At 43.5% G+C, this 23,003-nt stretch overlaps 1 protein-coding gene across 1 annotated transcript; it reads left to right on the top strand.

The window, feature by feature from the left end:
* Positions 1 to 7,262: 7,262 nt before the first annotated feature.
* On the top strand, positions 7,263 to 22,755 carry sall3a (spalt-like transcription factor 3a). The gene is made up of 4 exons (XM_061716317.1): positions 7,263 to 8,601; positions 16,105 to 19,266; positions 19,613 to 19,944; positions 21,079 to 22,755. The coding sequence occupies exons 1-4, from the start codon at positions 8,520 to 8,522 to the stop codon at positions 21,505 to 21,507; spliced, it is 4,005 nt and encodes a 1,334-aa protein (XP_061572301.1). The 5' UTR covers positions 7,263 to 8,519; the 3' UTR covers positions 21,508 to 22,755.
* Positions 22,756 to 23,003: the final 248 nt, after the last annotated feature.

Genomic DNA, 23,003 nt, shown 5'->3' with positions numbered 1-23,003 from the left:
TCAGAGCAAAATGACTCTACAAGTTAACGTCAGTATTGGATGTGACCTCCCGCCTGATTAAGCAGATGGAACTGTTTTTAAGGAAAATGTCCTGCACATTTGATATTTTTAGTTCACTGAAATGAAAAAAGGAAATATTGTGATTCCGCAGACGATAAAAAACGTTTTTTACGCCGCTTCAGCTTCAACTCTAGTTCCTGTCGACAGGTATCTCTTTAACACTAACTAGTGCTTTTAAAGCTTGCAAGCCATTTAAAACTGACTCTACCTCGTTCACGTCACATGCACCCTTGCATTTGGAGCACATGGGTCAAGCTGCAGCCACAGAGGAGAACGTGAATGAAAGGAGCAAAACACACTTCATGTTTTCCTGTCTGCCCTTCCCTCTTCCCTCTCACATTAGGCTGCATCAAGCACACTCGTGCGTCCGCACCAGAATCCATTTGCCCACACACTTGCACTTCTAATGGCACACTAATCACTACAAAGGCCACCCGGCAGCAGCGGCAGCTTACCCTACATTTGCCTGCATGCTAACTTTCATGAGCTTTGAATGGTGATGCAACGCAGACGGCGTCTCTCCTCCCTTTGGCACGAGCGCCCAGAGACGCACACCTCCACGGTGTAAGATATGCACTTACCAGGATTAAGCGTGGCAAATGGTGCCAAAACAATGACAGTATGAAGTAACTGATGCTGTTTAAATATTCAAGGGGCCTCTATTGAACAGACACTGTGGCACACATATCACCGGGCCGCGGATCCCTGCAGCAGCCGAGCAGTCTGGCTGCGTCTTCCAGCAGCACATCAGCGGCGCTTACACCTCCGAGCAAATGTAGATGGACTAGCGGCGTTTAAAAACAACAGCAGCAGAAAAAAAAAACATGCCCTTGCTCTTTTTTCCTTTCTTTTGTACTGAGACATATAATAAAACTCTCAGGAGCATGAACACATACACGAAGAGCAACTTACAATCACATTACTGCAGAGACAGACAGGCACCCCTCCCCACACACACACACACGCAAACCCAGAGTCACTTGTCGAGTGGCTAATATCTTTCCAAGGTCAAACCTGACAAGGAATTCCAATGAGATTAAGTGGCATCAGTGCGGCTTTAGCCCTTTTCTGCTCATTGTTCTTGGAAACGGCATTTGAGTTAGAAATGACCAAATCCTTTGTGCCATAAAACCTCTTCCCCTCCTCATCAGTGGTGGGCCACGTTTGAACCGGAGAGATTCTTCATACGGGGCCTGCAATTCAACTCAACAGCGTTGGAGAAAATGTTCTTTTCATAAATCTAGATAGATCCGAGAGGGATTATATTGATATAGTTGCAGAGGTGCAGCAATTTCATTAAAATGATTCTTTTATTCACTTCAGAATGAGGCAGAGTTTGTTTATTTGGCTTCAGTTGTTAATTCTTTAATTTTCATATTCATGAGTTTGTCAGCCATTAACAAAACAGGTGCATCGCTTATTTCAAGATCTTTAAGAGCCTTCGGTGTCGGAGCAATTTCAGTGTTTTTGGATTTACAGGAGTCTCGTGTTTCCTTTAATGACATGCACGTTCGTCTTGAAATATTTCCTTCGCAGCAGTGCAGCAGATCATCTCGCTCTGGCAGGTAATCAGCGAGCAGTTTTGTTTGGAGACGCTCTCGCGACGCAGCAGCCTTGTTAGCGTGTCAGGCAGCATTTGGTGCGCTGCCTTTCACACTGAATTTGACAAATAGTCCTTTGGTGGCAGCAATGAGCATTTTGTCATCTCCTCTCAAGTGCCAACTCAATGTCCAATTACACCCCAGCGACTAATTTAATTACAGTAGCAGAAGAAATGGGTTGATTCAATTCATTTCAATTAAGCCCGATTGGACCAGTCAGGTCGAATTTTACTCATCTCAGGTACGAGCTGCCTGTCACTTGTTATCTCAGCTTTGCCTCGGATGGAGTGAGATGAGCAGATGTTGATATGATAACCAAAAATTTGAAATCTAGTTCACTCGGGGGGGATTCAAACGCCCCTCTAATTGCCGTTTCTGTGATCAATGTGAGAGTAAAACACTCCAGTTTCACTGCACGATCACAGCCAGTCGCCACTTAGTGGAGTCCCAGTTACAATTGTCATTATTTATGCATGATGTCCACAATTATGTATCAGATTGTGTGTGAATGTGTAGAAATGTAACTGACATGTGTGGCACGCTGCGGATCTGGAAACACAACAGTCCTGGGCACCTGTAGTCTTTTTGTTTTATCAACGTGCATTTCATCTCTTTATTAGGATATTAAAATATGAAAGAAAACAGTAACTGTATGAAGATTTATTGACAAATATTCAGTGAAAGATGGTCAGTAAACTTGGTTGTTTAATAAATTAGTCAGTTATTAATGGCAGTTTGAATTAGCATTCATATTTATTTTTTAGTCTCCTTATTCTAAAAACAGAAAATACAGCGATAATATTAGAGGGAGACTGATTTAAACCAAATAATTTATTAGGACAGTTGAAATAGGAAATAGGTTGGTGAGATTGTTCGATTGATCGATTGGTTGAAATCGGTTGATTAATTGGTTGGTTGACGTTGGTGAATTGATCGTTTGGCTGAAACTTTGACAACTTTTAGTAGTTTTAATGACCATATTATTTTTTCAGTCTGTTTTTTTTAAATAATAACAGAAGAAACTGATAATATTACAGCTAGACTGATTTCAATCTTTTAACTGACCAATTAAATCAGTTAAAACTGGAAAATTGTCAATTTACTAGCAAGCAAACTGTATGTAGTGATATTAGGACTACTCTGATTTTAACCGATCAATTGGCTGAAATAATTTAGTAAATAGTCTGTGAAATCAGGTAATTGGTCAGTTGGCCGATATGGTCCATTTGAATGACCATCCGTATTTATTTTTCAGTCTCTTTATTAAGATACAAACAGAAAATACTTGATAATATTACAAGTAGTCTGTATAGTCGGTTGGACGATGATTAGCCGTTTTTTTAATAATCAACATTGGCTATAGAAGAAAACAATATCAATCAACTTTGAGATTATACGTACACAAATTAAACCACACATTGCTCAGAACGTAATCACTGTTCAGGCATAATTCAGTTTTCAGTGTGACCTTCTTCAGGACCAAACACAGATTTAACTTTTTTTTAAGGAAACTGTCTAATTCAGATGTTGGCAATTATACTAAGAGCTCCACGGAGACAAACGCTGGTCAAACGCTGGCAAAACAACACACCGGGATGACTTTTCCAACTCCCAGATTTCTGCACCGTACCGTCACCCACAGAGAGCAGATATAACATACGTTACAGTCTGAGTGGCTTTTTCTTCATTTAATTTTTTCCAAAAAAGGCCTTAATTCAGAAAGAAAAACAAAAAACTAAACAGTCCCTTGAAAAGTTTGAAATGGCTGCCAAAAATATCCTTCCAAACATAATAATAAAGTCGAATGACTCAATTTTATAATTAGTTCATTATTTTAAAAACTGAAACGCAAAACTCGCTGTTAGTGTTGTAACAAAAGACGGGCACAAAATCACAGAAGAAACCATTAAAGGGTATTAAAAATATAAAACAACCTTCAAGACACCACAACACCCACGTGCCAACATGAAATTCTCTAAAATGCTCAAAAGCATTTATAATACTGTTGTGATGGCTAAAAGATATTTAGAAGTACCACGACAAGTTCATCATAACTCAGCACCTGAGCCTTGTCCAACCTGAACAATACCAGTAACAGTGAAGATTTTACTAGGAAGTATCAGGCCACGTTTACACATAGCCGGGTATTTACAAAAACGGATATTTCCCCCTCTACGTTTTGAAAAATACCATCATTTACACGAACCCGCATAAATACGCTGATAAGGTGCTATGAGCAGCCAAACCTGCAGTGTAACGAGCATCAAGGCATGCTAGCCAATCGGAATCCTGGAAAAAAACAAATGACACGTGTAACTTCCAGTTACTTCCAAGATGGAACGAGAGTCTTTTGTTTGGAGTGACAGAGAAGTGGAGTTACTTTTAAGTGTGACTTTAGAATATAAAACAGGTAAAATACAAGAAAATATTGACGGTGGCCAAAACAAATTGTAAACACAGGTGGCACCTGAGCCTTGTCCAACCTGAACAATACCAGTAACAGTGTGAAGGTTTTACTAGGAGGTACCAGCTTGAGGGGCTCAATGATTGTAAATGCATAGGCCGATGTAACCCTGATCACGTGACCCCACCCACTCTCGGAAACCCTCGCTCACGTTGATCCGTCAGCTGACTGGTGATTGGTGCAGGTGAAGCCGGCGGAGTGATGTGATTGGTGCAGGTGAAGCCGGCGGAGTGCGCCATAGGCTGCAGCCGTAGCCCGCGGTGCGCGTGTGGCGCCGCAGACCTCTCTGATTGGACGAGGGGGTCAGTGTTTTTTTATTTTTCCCTTTTTGTTTTTTATCCTTTCCTCCACCGCCCTACTTCAGCGGGTCTTATTATAAAACGCGGGTCCAGACGGGACGCACGCGTTCAGCATCGCTCCCCATGCGCTGCTTGGTTGAAAGATGTAAATGGATGCCTATAATAAAAGCCCGACACACTCATGGATGCAGTAAAGAACAGAAAAGAATAAATGGGGATGCTCCTTACCTCTCGGTGTCTTCCTCCCGGCCCGGCCTCCATCCTGCGCTCCGCGGCGGAGACTGAGAGGAGAGGAGAGACTGAGAGGAGAGACTGAGGAGCTGCAGCCTCACAGGGCCGAGCCCGAGCCGAGTAGCCCTGCTCTTACCTTGCCACACAGATCCGGGGGGGTGAAGTGGGTAGAAAGCGGCTGTTTTGGGTGATTACACTCCCCTCCCCTCCCTCCTCTGTCGGTGCAGAGCGGCTTGGCCCCCATTGTAACAGCCTGTAACAGGCGAGGATGCCTCTGAGGCACATCCGGCACCCGCAGGATCATAAAACAAGCGCTCCTTTTCTTTGCTTTTTTTACTTTTCCTTTGCTTGTCGTTGTGGTGTTTAATTGAACCTTTTTTTTTTTTAAACTGTCCCACAGGGGACAAATACTTTTTAAACTAAATACTTTTACTGTAATAACGCATCTCCCAATAATCTATAATATCTACCTCATTCTGCTGCACCTCTCACTTTTTAAAAATTGTATATTTGTTATTAAGAGCTGTCATTACCATGTCTATCCCACTACTGCTTTACCTTTCACTTTTTTAATATATGTTAATAAGTGCCACTTTTTTTTTTTTACTGTACATTTGTTATTTTCTGATGCTACTTTTAAATCGGGGTACAGTGAGTCCAATTCCTTGTCGGGCAATGTTCAAACTTGGCCAATAAAGCTGATTCTGATTCTGATTCTGAAAGAAATAATCGACTGCATGTATGAAGCTTTTCAATTGATCAAATGAATCACTTTCCCCTGAAGTTGAGGCCGGTTGGCAGTCCGGATCCCCCGCTCCCTCCTTCCTCCATCTCCCTCCTCCTCCTCCTCCTCCTCCTCCTCCTCCTTCCTCTCCCCCTCATCCTCCTCCTCAGTATGAGCGCGTAGTCTCGCCCTATACCGGATTAAATGGCACCTGGTCTTAAATGGCACCTTCCCCTTCCCTTTCATCATCAGCAAAATAAAGATTAGGCCTACAGAGGCGATTGTAAAGGCTCGGGGATCTTCATTCCTCCGCCTTTGTGATGATATTGATGATGATGATGGCCAAGTGGACAGTTTGATTTTTGTGTGGCGAGCTAGTTATAAAGAATCAATATTATATCAAGGGGGTAACTTGGGTGATAAAGGACTTCAGCCACTGTGGCTATTCATCATAAGTCTGTAGCAAGCAGATAGGTCAAAAGAAATTATATTGCTCTAAAGAGTGTGTGTCCTTATCTCTGGCTACCAGGGGAGTGGAGGACACGCCGATCGATACAGTAGCTGCCGTGTACTCCTTGCAATTATCAATAGCTGATTTTGTCTTCCTGGGGGCTGCATCTATTAATACCAGATAATAACAACCTTTTGGACATTAATTCGAGGAAGATGACGGGGAAAGAAAAAAGGGAGGGGGATAAAGTTTTTTTTTGTGACAAGACGACCTTGTTGTGGAAAGATCTGGCAGTTTTTTTTATGAGCAGGGTGACAGCAGGCCGGAATGCCCCGCACCGCTTTAAGGTAAACAACTCATTAATAACAACGACTTGCATAGAAATGAGGACGGGCCCCTCTCTGCAAAACCAGTCCGAGTCTGTCATTATGGAAATACATTTCAGGAACACATATAACCTACCTTTTACACGTCACATAAACTGATATAATTAGTATAATCCTATGTCTCCGAGTCTTGGCTGTGCAGCTTCCGTCATGGCCCATACATGGGAAACCTAAAAAGCAGTAGAACTTTTATTAGTAATGCCGTCATATCAGTAACTAGAACAGATAACAGACGACGATCAGTTATCTTTAACTTCATATAATAACTAACGCGCCGCCAAGAGCGTGATGGGGAAACGTGATATTATCAGTACAATATGTTATAATATTAACGCTCTTTTTGGACGTGTGGCGACGACAAACGGTTGTAGTTCCGACAGGGGACGCAGGGGAATAGATAAGTCAAACAGGAGGGGTTGAGAGGGAGGAGGAAGAGGAGGAGGAGGAGAGCTTCTAAACTGAAAAAAACCTGAAGACGCGTCAATCCATCATCGGTGAAAATAGTTTGTATTTATGTAGGACTTCATAATTTTTCTGCACTGTAAGTCATGCGCGAGTATGTTAATAGGAATTTTATTTTACTGAAGGATCATTTTTGTATGAAAGTAATTTAAGTTATGTTTCCAGTATCAAAATCATACAGAGCATCGCACATCTTCTGACTCACTGTCTGTTTTACAAAAAAAAAAAATCCTGGTAGTTTACGCAACATCTGCTGCGTAAAATCTTGATACATTACAAGTGTAAAGTTAAAATCTGAGTGTTTGTGCGTGGGGGGTGAAAAGTGCATGACGCATGAAAGAAAATACCTCACCAGATTAATATGACACTCGAGCCATAAAAAGAGAAAAAAAAGCGCGTCTGCTGGCGAGAGCAGCGCTCTATTATATGATGGGAGGTCAGATCTGGGTGTTCACAACTGGGAGCAACTGGAGACTGAAGAGCAACGTGGTGGTACATCCTAGCGGTGGCTCAGAGCAATGGGCTGAACCCTTGCGTGGGGGTTGACTCTCTCTCACACACACACACGGCGCAGTCTCCCACACACACGCAGTTTCACACACGCAGAGCCGCGCATGCAGAGCCGCGCATGCAGAGCCGTGCCCGACGCTGCGAGCGCGCTGCGGCCACACAACTTCACACTCAGCTTCGATGTGAGCCCGGACAGAAAGGAGGACGTTTTCACTGCAGAAACGAGCTCTAGCTTTTGGTGAGTCTGATTGCCAAAAGAAAAATGAAATAAATAAGCAAATAAAACTAAAGAGACACTTTTTGGAGAGAGCGCAACCAGCGGGCGAGATCAACCCGAAGGAGGAATACAGCAGGGACTTCAACGCCGGGCGACTTCTTTTTGCAAGGACTTTTATTTTATTTTATTTTATTTTTTTAAAAGCACCCTGTCATCTTTGTCGAGAGGAGGACAGATACTCCCCGGGAAGAAGCGCTTCAAAGTTTGGAGAGCGGAGCCGCGACACCACAAGAGAAAACCAACTTATCCCGGCAACTTTCTCCTTCCCGACGCGTCTGGAGGTTTCCATCCAGAGGCAACTTTACCCCTCCTGAAGACTAACCGCTTCCACCGGGGCCAAGAGGAGGTGCGTGTGCAGCCTCCACTTCACAATCATAATAATCATCATCACAATAATAATAAAAAAAAAAAAGTTACCAAAGGGGGAGAAAGTGCGAGAGCCAAGAACTGTGCGCTTTGAGAAGTTGTGAGCAGAAACCAGGAGTGACTGACGCTGCAAAGAAGAAGCGCTTGCTTTGAGTGAGAGACTCTCCCCACCGGTGGAGACCCCCCCTGTGAGCCAGGGCAAAAACAAGAGATTTGGTGTTTGTTGCGCTGTTGTTGGGGGAGGCAAAGAGGGGGGAAAAGACGGATAAAGTCTGAGAGAGAAGCGGCTAATTGCTTAGTCCGTCCCTCATTACCATATCCAATGCGCGTCCGCTGGACTCCAGCCAATCCTCCCCACCTTCACACGGTGCCATTCATCGCGCGGCGTTATTCCCTATCATAACTATTATCCCGACATGCGCAATCCGACGCACGGCGACGGCAACACCGGCTAATTTCACGGCTTTTTTTTTCTTTTTTTTTGCCCCCACCGTCCCTCTCTCTCTCTCTCTCTCTTTCTCTCTCTCTCTCCACACACACTTCCACGCTGTTTTTGCGAACTTTTTGCCCGTGTTGATTCATTCCGCTCGCCGCTGATGTATCTGCAAAGCGCAGACGCATCCCGGAGCGCACATCCAGCAGCAGAAACAGCAGAAGAACCAGCAGAAACAGCAGCAGAAACAGCAGCATGTCCCGACGCAAGCAAGCCAAGCCGCAGCACCTCCAGTCGGACGAGGACCCCGCACTGGCCGGCGTGATCTCCCAGCGCGGTGAGTGAAGCTCCGCTCAGCTCCGCTCAGCTCCGATCAGCTGTGCTCACTCATCCAGCCTCCTGCCGGCTCTGCTCATGCTTCCTCACCTCTACACCTCTGTCCTTAACTCCATCCAAACAATAAGTCCATCTAAAGTCACCTGGATTATTATCGTTTGATGTCCGACAAGATTTATTTCTTTAAATTCAGATGCAAATTAAAAAAAAAAAACAAAACAACAAAAACTCAATGACAGATTTATTAGGTTAAATAAAACCGCAGCGATGGAAGTGATACTTTCTTGATTTAAAATATTATTTTTGTATAATTTCTATATATTTTTTCTATAAAATCTCCGATTGGCAAAATTGGCGTTTAGAATAAATATCAAATTAATGTAAAGAATAAAAATAGAGCAGTGCAGCGAATGCATGCGGTGCTGAAAGGCCTTTTTGCGAGGCCTGCTTCCAAATAAAACCCATTTAAGGATTTATTTGATATGTTTACATTCAAAATGCGCTTTTAATTTCCATGACAGTCGTTTGCAGTTGATTTTACGTGTGCGCGTGTGCACACGCACTTCTACGATCACGCACACACACGGAGAAGTTGGCAAATTCTTTCACAGAGGAGAAATCTTCATTCTCATGGTTCAGAAGTAGATGTAGGGAATCATTCGTATTTTCTTTTCCCCGGAATATATAAATGCGTGTTCTTTTCTTTCTATTTAATTTTATTTTGCGTCTTTTGTCCCCGAGCGCATGCCCTGGCACCGTGCAAGGGACAAAATGCGGGAGTCTGTTGCAGGTCGAAGCCTTGTTTTGTCATGGAAATGTTTTTGTTTACCCCCTCACATAAATTTAGCACACTTGATTTGTTCCCTTTTGCTCGCAACGTGGACAAGATCGGCTGACAGAGCTTGTCCTCGCCATATGGAGAAAAGGATTATTTATCCTTTAGCCTGTATTCAGGCTTTTGCACAACAAAAACATCATTATAGAGCTTGAGGTCAGGTCTGAAGCAAGGTGAAGCATGTAGGACTTACATGAATAAGAAAGACACATGTTTAAAAACAGAAATGTATTGATATTAATATTGTTTTTAATATTTGAAAGTTTAAAAAATTCAGATTTAATTCACGAGGAAATTATTAGAATTATCATATTGGTTTTATTTTGCTTCAAAACACCTTAATTTTACATTTTCACACAACTTCAGGGGGTTTAATTTTTTAATCTTTTTTATTTAAAAATGAAAAATCTATCTGTGTCAGTGTTCTGGGATGTGGCTCATGTCGAGGAACACACACCCTTTCTCTCACACACAGTTTCAGGGCTTCTTCAGAATAGAAATGCGTGATGTAATCTCTGGGGAGCGGCTGTCTTTGCATGTTGAAATGTTGGTGTGAAAGGAGGAGGAGAGAGGGGGGTCACGTTGATGACTCCTGGGTCTTTTGTCCAATTTAGGCTTTGTTGTTTTTTTTTCTTTTTTTCTTTTTTTCTTTTAATTTATGGCCCATTCACCAACACTGTCGCTGTTTTCGGTGTTGGGATAAGTCCTCTCTGATTCTGGTCAGGGATGCGGAGCATCCATCAGGTTTCTCTCCTGTTGGATCGTGGCATGAAAAAAGACACCTCCTGTTAAATTTGACATTTGAAGGATTTTCATATTGGATTTTTTTGACATCTTAAATACAGATGGAATTTTCTATAATTACACACAGGGGAATTTGAACAAAACAATTTCGCTTTCTGAATGACTGTCTTTAAAATAAAACTTACACACACACACACACACACACACACACACACTGCATTGTGGGTAACATACTGTATACTGTCACTACCATTGTGTTTAAGCCTGGAAGTGGAATTTCTTTCCTCGTGGGAGCACTATAGTGGCTCACTTGTATTCAGGACAGACGATGCAATGAAACAATCCCAAACCTTTGTCAGAGCACAGTGAGCTCATACACACTTCTATAAACCTAATAAGACCATGTCTCATCCAAAGCTACCTTACACGACAAGCTCCTAACGCCGGACTGTCATTGAGTGTATCATTGCAGCGTGATCGGATTCTACGCTGCCTATTTTCGAGATGCAGCTTGTGACGAACGCTATTGATCGCCGGCCTTGACAAATAGTGCATATAATGCTGAAGGAATTCAGGAGTTCCAGGTGTGAGCGGTTGCTTGATTTGGACTTGAAATCCATATTTGTGAGGATAGTGGTGGGGGAGAGGAGCATGGCGGTTGCTGGAACAGCTCTCCTGTGGTGAGGGACGCAGTCTCAGTGCGGAAGTTTTGGTTGAAAATAACATGCAAATAGGAAAACTTGCATTATATCGCCTCGCTTTAGCGTCCGACCCGACAGGGAAGAGTCCTCTGCGTGCTGCATCGCTCCCCGGAAACATGACAGATATCAAAATCAGGTGCCAACGAGCCATCCTGTTTGGCGTGTAGGCTTCTCTCCGGGCCTTACGGACACTTGCCCCCCCTGGGTGGGAAAGGGTAAAGAGGAGGAGTAGGAGGGGGAGGCTGCATAGGAGTGCTTTTACAAAGCTTGCTGACTTAACCTTTGTGTAGCCCTGGTCGGCCAGATCCTGCCTGCTGGATGTCAAGTTCTTTGTACAATTAGAGCGTGTGTGCCGCTGACCTTGGCAAGCACAGCTCACTCGTGTGCTGGAGAGCGGGAGCGTCGACGGCCTTCCCAGCACACACCGCCGCCCTCCTCTGCAGCCACAGTCTTTTGGAGGCGTTCACGTGAAGGGGCCGGAGTGCAAATTGGTGTCCAGTCACAGGGAAGATTGCTCTTGATTGCACCCGTCCGAATTAAATCTGAAAATGTATCAAACGACAAAAGTAGATTAGTGCATCAGACGTTATACGATTGCATCTCTCAGAGAGCATCTCTGGAGGGAAATATCGGTGACTCCCTTTTTAACCACAGCATTCCTGCAGGCCCAATTCCCATTAATGCAATGCTAAATACTCGCATTTGTGATGAGCAAAACAAAACGTAAAAACAAAAAAAAAAAAAATGGAGCAAAGTGAGAAAAGCCCCCGCTGACAGTGACAACACGGTTGTTGGCCACTTCCCCTGCAGTGGGGCTTTGCTTGCCTTTTGTTTTAATCCCCCTCTCAGCATTGGGTGCAGGCCTGCGGACCACCCACGTAGCCGTGCCAAGGATGTCTTCAAGAAGGCACTTGAATATTGCTGCGTCTTAATTACTACTCAGCACTGAACACACACACACGAGCAAGTAAGATCCTGATTGAGAGGAAGGACGAGACAGGAGACGGAAGGACAATTAAACATGAGGGAAACGGAGCAGATTTGAGGGATTTAGGAGAAAGCTGACAAGGAAGAAGTACATTTGGTCATTAGTTGGATTTTGTTTTGTTTTGTTTAGATGATTTATTTTTTTTTGGCTTGGACATTTTAAAGAAAAAGAGAAGCAGTGCCAGTGTTAGAAAGAAAACCTGCATTTAATTTAATAATTAGAGACCGATCTTTCTAATGTCAAAGCAGCTGAGGCTCCTCTGAGCTTCCATTAGATCCGGAGTCCAGACTCAGAGAGCCATCTTGACGGTTGACACGGTCATCTGGACAGCGTGCCGTCACTGAATACTGTATTGCGAATGCTTACACAAACAAATCGTTAATGTTTTGGCTGCTCCACATCTGCAGGCGATGACAAAGGCCCTCTCTGTCTGTGCAGATATGACTGTACCATTCTGCAGTTGAGCTGACCGGGCCGATGACACGCGCACACACACACACACACACACACACACACACACACACACACACACACACACACACACACACACACACACACACACACACACACACACGCTCACACACACACACACGCTCACAAAAATACACACGTACACACAGAGCTTTGCTGAGGACGCTGGAGCCTCTGCAGGTCTGAGGATGCGAGAGCTTGCTGGAGGAGATGCTGTGTGGGTGCAGCCTCACAGTGATCAGCGACCAGGGACCGTGTAACCATTTAGATTTAAAACAGTGCATTAACATAATAATGATAGCCCAAAGTTATGGGTTTAAACATAATGATAAAAAAATTGCTAATACTTTGATAAGTTGCATAATTGAAGTCCGAATTTTCCTCTTTTTAGCCCAGCAAGGATATTATTCAAAAAATCAAAATGAGGCAGACTGCACATATCAGCCGAAGCAGAGGACTAAACATAAACTTCATGATTTAAAGTCATAACCTGCAGATTAGGGCTGCGTGAGCGGGATTTAAATGATACAGTGCAGGACTCAGCAGCCCTCTGTTTTCAACCTGAGCAAAAAAGAGATGCATCGCTGCATGAGGAGGTGAAGTTATCCTCAGATACTGTAGGGGAGCGTGAGGAGAGGCAGAGGATGATTACACACTGTTCATACAGCCTGAGAAAAACAAAAAACTGTTTTCACAGAGCTGCAGATTGATTGAATTACAGTCCCCCCGTTTTTTATAAATGAGATAGTGACACCTCAGATGCTGAGTGTGTCATCGTCTGAGTGTATTCATTAAGTAAATCTGGAAATTGTTAAGAAAGGGAGGGGAATTGTGATCGCTCAAATGCTTCGCTTGACTTCCACAGAATCAGCGGAAGGCATGAATACCTCATCAGATACAATATGTCAGATTAACGGATTCAGTTAGCACGCCACAATTGCTAAGCGAGACACCGAACACACTCATATACACAACACACAACACACACGTATTCAATGCCTCCAATCCCTATTATTGACTGTGTTCAGCTAAATATTTGCATCTGCGTAAATGAAGACTTAAAGGAATTAAAAAAAGGATTGGATTTCTTTTGCATCCTTTTTCCTTTCTCATCCTTTAAGGAAATCAATCCTTCCTTCCAAAGACACACACACACAGAAAACACAAATACAGTATTTTTAGGATTGTGAGTTCTTGTGGACAATTTTAGATATCGTCAGTGGTAGAGTTAAAAATGATGGGATGATTTATGGCTGTTGCTCGTGTTGCTGTAGTCAACGCTGGCTGTGGAGACAATTAACAGCAAATTTCAGTCTCTAAATTTGTTTTTAAGCTGTTCAACATTTAAATTAGATTTTTGAAAAAAAAAATCTTCACAATTTTCTTTGTTTCTGAGCTGCAGTTTAATGTTTGTACGCTCAAACGTTTGACAGAAACCTCTGACACGTGGAACATTTAAATTCACACAATGTCATTTGAAATGATGGGAAAAAGAAGAATTTTCTCCTGTTTTAATAAAACTTTATTTATTTATTTAATTGTATTTTCAGGACAATGTAAATTGAATAAAAGCTGCCTGTGCAACAACAGTGCTGCAGATCCTAAAACTGGGTTTCAGTGAGCATTTTCTCTCAGTGTTTTTCTCGGCACTCATGCCCATAATCTGTGCATGTTCTTTGTCTGTCTTAGAAAACTTGCCAGAGTGTGTGTTTGTGTGTGCGTGTGAGTGTGTGCATGAGGTCAGAGGCATACAAAGGCCCCCACTTGTAATTGTATGAATGAATAAAAAGAGATTGACAGTAATACCGTTCTAATAACTAATCAGCTCAACACAATGCCTACTCATTTGTGTTGACCTTTCAACCCTCAATTATGGAAATGAGTTCTGCTGTCCTCTGCTGAGCTAAGGAGATTTTTCGCCCGCTGTCATGTGCCGCTGACGTTTCCAACCTCTGGTTCCTTTCCACTCATGCACTTTTCTTTTCCTCCTGAGCTTGAGTTCATGTTTAATTCAGTAGAAGTATTTTATATTGCACAAACAGACCTAATTCAAATCCTACAATTAATGTAGGAAAAATGGTCTAATATTTTATTTTCCACTGAGTGATTAAGCTGAGGTTTTTGATATCATCTGACAACAGCACGACTCTAGCACTAAGAAACCATGTTGACCATGTTGATAATTACTGAATTCGCAGACACCAGACCATGATAGCGCTCCCACCCCCCTCCCACGTTTGAGTCACTGTACTTGGCACGGATGCCTCATGTGTGCTTCGTTACGACTCGGCCTGTGTGAATCTCTCATACGCTACTGGCGCAGGACCTACAGTACGAACGGTCGCTGGCAGTTTTCTGGATGTCACTCTTGACAACATTTTTATCCGGGTGGTTTGCAGGGTTGACCCGCTCCAGTCAGGCTTGGCAGGGGAGTTGCAGATTCAGTGATTGGTGCAAACAAATTAGCTACAGCAGCATCGGTACGTTCAGAAATGTTGCTACGTGAACTCCTTGTGTAAAAATCTCTGTGTGCTTTTAGATTTTTATTTTTATGGAATAAATCACACTTGTTTGCAGTAAAGAAAAAATACAATGACATATTTATCATGTAAAATGTATTTAAAATGTTAAAAAATGTGGACAAATGTTTCTATAAGCCTGTTTTGCTGGATCTTTGGGTGCAATCTGAACAGGAGACTGTGGATGTGATAGAGTAAACTATTAATATTATAAGAAAGGTGTTTTAAGTGGTCTCTAATTTTTAAAGCGGAGAATAAATGTAAAAGGGAAGCCCTTTTTTACTTGTTTTTGATCAGGTGTGAACTAGGTCTGTGTGCAGAGCTCGTGCTGGTTTGTTTGACTCCTGATGGCTGCATGTGGAAGAGGAAGTGGCCTCCTACATATGTGATTAAACATGTGTAACTAATCAGACACGTTGCTGCCATGGCACAAGTATGTAATTTGTAGAGTCTTATGTCAGAGAGCAAGTGAGAGGAACACGGAGCGAAAGTTACACGAAGCATTTCTCAACGCAATGGGAATGTTTGACATTTCAGAAAAAAATAATTGAGGTGGACAGATGCTGTGGTTGGAAAAAATTTAAATGGCCAAATTTATCTTGTTTATTTAAATCAGATGCATTTTAAATTGAAAGAATAATCTTTATACTTAAATTTGAATAAAGTGTCCTCAGAAATCATGACAGAGGTTGAGTCCAGACTGCCTCGATTTTCAGGGGTAAAATGTTACCTTTGCAATGCTGAATGAAAAGAGCCTAGCATTTGAAATTCAGGTGGAAATGACTGAGGTTGATAGCCGAGGGGAATCCTAATGGGGCCATCAAAGCCTGATTTGTACCCAACAGATGAGGCAGCTGTGAATTGTATGAAATATTGGAAATCAATAGGTTCTATGGAATTTCATTAAGCGGCAGTATCCACAATTGATAGGCCCTCATAATTTGATGGATTGCACAAAGAAAATTATTAGCTGGTTCTATGGAGAGGGCGTGAATGCACAAATCTGGGTCCTGAGGATTGGTGAACTAGGGCAATTTGTTCAGAGTTTAAAAAATAAAAAGAATATTGATTTTGGTTATGTTAAAAGAGAGAGAAAAAAAATCAAAGGTTAAATCTTTGCTGCACCGCACTGCAAAATATGTGTGGATTCTTTATTGATTATTTATTCATTAATTCTTTTTTTTTTCACCCACCCCCTCCTCTCTTCTCTCCTTTCCCCATCCACCGCCCTCTTCACTCTCTGCAGCCCGAGGTGATGCGCTGGATGATGCCGATAGCGGGAACGAGAGCCGCAGCGGCAGCGAGGAGACTCACGTGTGTGAAAAGTGTTGTGCTGAGTTCTTCAAGTGGTGCGATTTCTGTGAACATTTAAAGAGCTGCACTAAGAATCCCCTGGTGCTCATAGTGAATGACAATGAGGACACACCTATCCCCTCCCAGGAGTACCCCTCTGAGCCCTCGCCTGTACCCAGCTGCCCCAGCGAGCAAGATGACAGCGAGGACCCCAGGGAGGGCAGCCACAGTCCTGCTGGTGAGGGGGATGACATCCCAGAGACAGCGACATTAAATGGGGTCAATGTCCTGGAAAAGGAGGAAGAGCAGATGGAGCTAGAGCTTTCTCCTGTAAAAAATATGGATCCTGAAGAAAGAGACATGACATCCCCCGAGCCAGATGGCTCCCTACCTCAGCTCGACAACGATGTTGTCCCCTCGGCTATTACGAGCTACACCATGCCAAGCACCAACGTGACCCTGGAGACCCTGCACGGCACCCGGGTCGCAGTTGCCCAGTTTTCTCAGAGTGTAAGAGCAGCGGTGAGCAGTGGGGTCCCCACTATGGCTATTCCCATGATCCTGGACCAGCTGATGGCACTTCAGCAGCAACAGATTCACCAGCTTCAGCTAATAGAGCAAATTCGAAGTCAGGTGGCCCTCATGAACAGACAATCTGGCCCACAGCCCACTCTCAACCACCATCACAGCAATGTTGCTGGAAACCAGGGGCCAGCATCTTCCTGCGTCCCTCCAGTTGCAAGTCAGCTTCAGCTGCATAACTTCATTACTCCACCGGTCCATCAGCTGCCTGTTAGGTTGCCAGCTACCCTCGGTGGTCAAGTCCCTTCATCTCTGACATCAGCTATCGAAGGTCCCCTCTCTCAAACACCACAAAGTGGCACTCAGCAGTCGAACCCCTCAGCTCCACACTCATCCTCGAATAATCCAGTGTTTACCCCACCAAGTGGTTCTGGATTGTCCTCTCTACACCCCCCTTGTTCACCATCAGTCACAAATAACAGCAGCAGCACTAGTAGTAGCATAACAGGAGCCAGCGGCATCAGCAGCAGCTCAGCTCTTCCCAGAAACTCCACCACCCCTCCCTCCCTGAGCCACAGCGGCCTCCTGAGCTCCGCCTCCAGTCTACCACTGATACCTCACAGCTCCTCGAGCAGCGTCATCTTCCCCAATCCACTGGCCAGCATAGCGGCCACAGCCAACGCGCTCGACCCTCTTTCAGCACTAATGAAGCACCGCAAGGGAAAGCCCCCCAATGTGTCTGTGTTCGACACCAAGCCCAGCTCCGAGGACCCTTTCTTCAAGCATAAATGTCGTTTCTGTGCCAAGGTGTTTGGAAGCGACAGTGCCCTGCAGATCCACCTGCGCTCCCACACTGGAGAGAGGCCCTACAAATGCAACATATGCGGCAACCGTTTCTCCACCAAGGGGAATTTGAAAGTCCACTTTCAGAGGCACAAAGAGAAATACCCACACATCCAGATGAACCCTTATCCCGTGCCAGAATACCTGGACAATGTGCCTACAAGTTCAGGCATTCCATATGGCATGTCGTTGCCCCCTGAAAAACCTGTTACCACGTGGTTAGATAGCAAACCTGTCCTCCCCACCGTTCCCACCTCTGTTGGGCTTCAGCTGCCACCGACACTCCCAAGTATGATTGGAGGTTATTCTGAGTCTCCAAGCCTCACTCCACTTAGCAGGTCTCCTCAAAGGCCTTCGCCACCCTCAAGCGAGTGTGCATCTTTGTCCCCGAATATTGCTACTGACTCGGGCATGACCACTACTTCACCCTCCCCAAAGCACAGCCTTGGGAGTGATGCACCTCCTCTCTTGAAACCTGAAGGCATTCTTTTGTCCCCGAGTTGTTTGTCTAGGCCGGGAGAGAACACGACCACCACAGTCACGGTAACTCAAGTGCTTCTTTCCACCACTGTCACCTCCACAGCATCATCGGGATGTAGCCAGGTCAGCGAGCCCACCATCACTAGCCCCAGCTCAGTTTCTAATCTTGCCTCCCATCCTGTCCTCCCCATGCTATCAGACCAGTTTAAGGCCAAGTTTCCTTTTGGAGGTCTCCTAGACTCTATGCAAACCTCAGAGACATCAAAGTTGCAGCAGCTTGTTGAGAATATTGACAAGAAGATGACCGACCCCAATCAGTGTGTTATCTGCCATCGTGTTCTGAGCTGCCAGAGTGCCCTGAAGATGCACTACCGAATCCACACTGGTGAGAGGCCTTTCAAATGCAAGATATGCGGACGAGCATTCACCACCAAGGGAAACCTGAAAACACACTTTGGTGTCCACAGGTCCAAACCCCCGCTTCGAGTCCAGCACTCCTGCCCTATATGTCAGAAGAAGTTCACCAACGCTGTTGTGCTGCAGCAGCACATTCGTATGCATATGGGAGGGCAAATCCCCAACACCCCTCTCCCCGAGAGCCTGCAGGAGATGGAGACAGACCTGTCCTTTGATGAGAAGAGCTTAGATGCAATGAGTAATTATGATGATGACCTCCTAGATGAAATGGAACAGGCTATGGAAGATGAAGCTGATCTAAGAGAGGGAGAAATGGACCCATCTAAACCTTATTCACCTGGGATTTCTCCCCCACCTTCCATAATCTCCAGCATTGCTGCGATGGAGAATCAAATGAAAATGATTGACTCTACTGCCAACATGGCTCGCTCATTTGGCCAGAAGCCTCAACAGAACGGAAGCAGCTTCGCAATGGAGACGGACTGCTTCGCCACTGACTGTCTGTCTGCGATGGGGGATGCTGAGGGTCAGAGTTTGGGGAGCCCCGCTTTGTCTGATTCCTCTGGCTCTATGCAGCATTTGTCCCCAGCTCACAGCCATTCTGAGAGCCAGCGATCCAAGTCCCCTGCTACACTCAATAATAACAACAACGGCGGTGCCACAACAGGAGAGGAGGGCCAGGAGAACAATGCAGCCGGCTTGGCAACGGTGAAGTCGGAAAAATCTGAGACCCCATCTCCGCTTTCTGCAACTGAAGGCAACGGGGCCCTTGACCTCACCGCCACTCAATCTGGCAGGCACTTCATCAAGGAGGAGAGCCACTTCAACATGCTGTTTCTAAACAGAGACAGAGGTGTGTATGAGCAGTCAGGAAACATGTCAACACATTCATGTAGGAAGTGTTCACTATCACTCCACATCTCATCTAGTTTGTCTTACTTGGTCATGCTATAAAAATAATTAACTAATCATGACAAAACCACTGTTCATTGTAATGTAAAGTGACATAATTATATTAAAAAACACTCAATATGATAAGATGATTGCCAAAGAATAATTAGTACAGATGATAACAGACACTTTCTTATATAAATTAAAATATAAAAAGCACATTGTGAAACAGAAAACTGCTCAATAGAACTGTCTTATGTATGTTTAATGTGTTGTTAATATTCATTTTTTTATTTTTTTATTTTCAGGGTTAAGTACTCCCAATTTAGCCAGCACTGCATCAAACATGATCAAAATGGAAATGAATGGACATGGAAAGTCGTTAAGCGACAGCTCCCACTTGCCCATGGGCATTCAGGTTCCCGCTGCGGCTCCAGCGACCACCATGAGCCCCAGCGTAAACCCCATGTTGGCTCCCCCACCTCCACGTCGCACTCCTAAGCAGCACAACTGCCACTCGTGTGGGAAGAACTTTTCCTCAGCCAGCGCTCTGCAAATCCACGAACGCACACACACAGGGGAGAAACCTTTCGCCTGCTCCATTTGTGGAAGAGCTTTCACCACAAAGGGCAACCTGAAGGTAAGACCCAACATGAACTTTGTTGAAAATGGGGATTACTATTATTTTGTGATGGATTATTCTATCAAATATTCCATTGATTCATCGAGTAATCGGATAAAACTTACTTTTGCTTTATTAAAGCCCAATTATAAATATACAATAGATTTGTTTCTTTTATGAGAATAATTGATATTTAATTACATATTATGCAAACTAGTAAACCATTTGTTACATTTTCCAATAAAAATAAATACAATTATTTCAAACTTAACATTTCCTGAAACATAAAAAAAAGTATTTTATCTAAGTATCAAAAATAAAAAATATTATTAAACCCTGCTTTTAAATTGTGCAACTTCACATTCAGAACCGACACGTTTCAACAGAAATGCTTGACTGCGGACCGGGATTAGGAACAAGAGTCCTACACCATGTGGACTGGACCTTAATTTTTAATTTGAAATAATCCCACACCTTCGACATCTTCTTTATCTTCCTCTTATTACTTTCGCTTTGCTGCGTTTTCTCATTGTTGCTGTCACTGATGTCAGGGCCAGCGTCTGTGCACTTAAACTGTTCACACACGTTACGAAAAGCGCAATGCTGTCTTCTTCCGCTTTATAAGGGACGCATGCGTGTTAGCACGTTGTGTCACATCAAAAAGAACCCGTGCAAAACTTGAAGTTTACATTTATTTTTTATTTAAACAAGGATTTGAGGCAGAGAAAATTCCTCGATCATTTTTTGTAATCGAGTTACTCGAGGTACTCGAGGAATCATTGCAGCCCTACTCTGGTAGCAAGAAGGCATACTTTTTAATATGTAACATGCTCACTCTGGGTAAATACTCCTGGAGAGCTGCAAATCAAAGTTTTGGATTCATAGCATTACTATATTCAGTTATTCACCACTGAAGCATCACACGTTTTCAAATTTAGTTAAAATGAATAACAAATTTGTATTGTTTTACGTCAATTACCAACAATTTTCACATGTATTCAAATGAAACCATTTTATTTTTGTTTGTACTTTAGATTTTATTCTTTCCTCTTCATTTCAGCCTTCTACATAATTAATAATTCCTAATTGTCTTGGCTCACAAAGACTACCTGTGATATTAAAACATCCTTTTCCTTTGGTTGCTTCTTGCAGGTTCATATGGGAACACACATGTGGAACAACGCTCCCGCCCGAAGGGGCCGACGGCTGTCCGTGGAGAATCCCATGGCGCTGCTGGGCGGGGACGCCATGAAGTTCAGCGAGATGTTCCAGAAGGACCTGGCGGCCCGGGCCATGAACGTGGACCCGGGCTTCTGGAACCAGTACGCGGCAGCCATCACCAACGGCCTCGCCATGAAGAACAACGAGATCTCCGTGATCCAGAACGGAGGCCTCACCCAGCTGCCCGTCAGCCTCGGCGGGCCAGGAATCACCTCTTTGGGAGCGCTGCCCGGGGGGATGGAGCGCGTTCACGCCGGCAGCAGCCCTCCCATGACGGGCATGGACAAGGCAGGACTGGAGGGCGCCAGCCGCCCCTTCTCCAGATATCTGGAGGAGAATAAAGAGATTGGGATCAATTAAAAACCTTTCTGTGTTATTCCAAGGTAGGCAAAGACTGATGAGGAAAGAAACTGTTGATCCAGTCCGGACTCATGCATACTAAACTATGTACAGATTAAATATTTTTTTTGTTTGATTTTGGAAATATAATATTTAGTATTGATTAGAGGTCTTTGCCTTCCACTCATTCCTCCCTCACTTGATATTTCACCTATACAAAGAAAACTTTGTCTCTTGTTTGAGAATATGTCGTCTTGCAAGATTTGCATGGTACTTATTGGTTTTTATCCATATGTTTGACTGCTTTTTCTGAATTCCTTTGAAAACCAGGACCCTGCCTCAGAGATAACGGGCGTGAGACTTAGCCGGGGCAGAACTCGGGAACACAGGAGGACAGTTTTGTTCAAAGACAGTCTGGCCTTTATCCAGCAGCCAAGTTTACGGTTGCTCTTTTAGACTGAAAAAAAAAGAAAAACAAAAAGAAAAAGACTCAAGTAAAGTGTTTCTGTGCTCGGCTGATTTTTTTTCTTCTTTTTTTTTTCTTTCTTTTCTCATGGACTAGAAAACTTGAAAAAATAATGTTTGAAATATTTTAATCTTTACACTTAGTCTCTCAGCATTGTCTTATAATGTTGTCCTGTGTCTTTAGTATTTATGATATTGACAAAAAAAAGCGGGTATACAAAAATATATTTAATGGCCCAAGCATTTTATTGATTCTTTTTTTTCTAAACTGCAGGCTTCACTGATGAGTCTCTCTCTGTCTGTAAAGACAATATGTCATTTGAGTTGAACAACAGAGAAAAACTGTAGGTTTTATTTGGATATCTGTTGAGGCTATGTGCATTTCGTGACATGATAAAGAGGCAAGAGATATCCAAAGCTGCTATGACCACAACCCTGCTTTTAACCTTTGTAAAAAAGAAAAAGAAGAGGCGATCCTTTTGAAGAAATATCTATGTATAGAAATACAGGCAAATCTAAAACAGGTATGCATATTTTGTATCACATAAAAATAGACACCATGAGTTGAGAGTACTTGTCATGTTTGTGAATGCACTTTTTCAAAACAAGACGTTTTGTCTGTGAGTTCCCGTTAACCTTTTGACTGAACTATCTATCACGTGCTGTTTTCATCGTTTCCAGCAGACCACTCCCTCCGCCCACAGAGTTGCTTCTCTGTTCTTGCATCTGTGCGACTCGTCAGAGTGCAAACTCATCACTCAATCAAAACCTTCTCGAATAAAAAAAAGGAAAAAAAAAAGAAAACAGGTGTGTGTTTGAGTGATCTCCTTCTCTGCATCACAGTTTGCATTTTGTCCTCCATCATTGTGCTTGTATGAATGAAAACATCAGATAGGAGCAATATCTGAGGTACAGGGGCACCCCCTTGTTGTTTAACAGCAATTTTATTGACATCCATATTTATTTTTTTACCCTATTTAAAGTGTAAACAAGAAAACAAAATAAATCATTCATCAAAATGAATCATTCAAATCTAGATAAAAATAGAACCC

This window comes from Cololabis saira, chromosome 3 (genome assembly GCF_033807715.1).
Source record: "Cololabis saira isolate AMF1-May2022 chromosome 3, fColSai1.1, whole genome shotgun sequence".
Classification (NCBI taxonomy): domain Eukaryota; kingdom Metazoa; phylum Chordata; class Actinopteri; order Beloniformes; family Belonidae; genus Cololabis; species Cololabis saira.
Note: the sequence above shows the minus strand (reverse complement) of the source record. Positions and strands in the feature narration are given on the sequence as shown.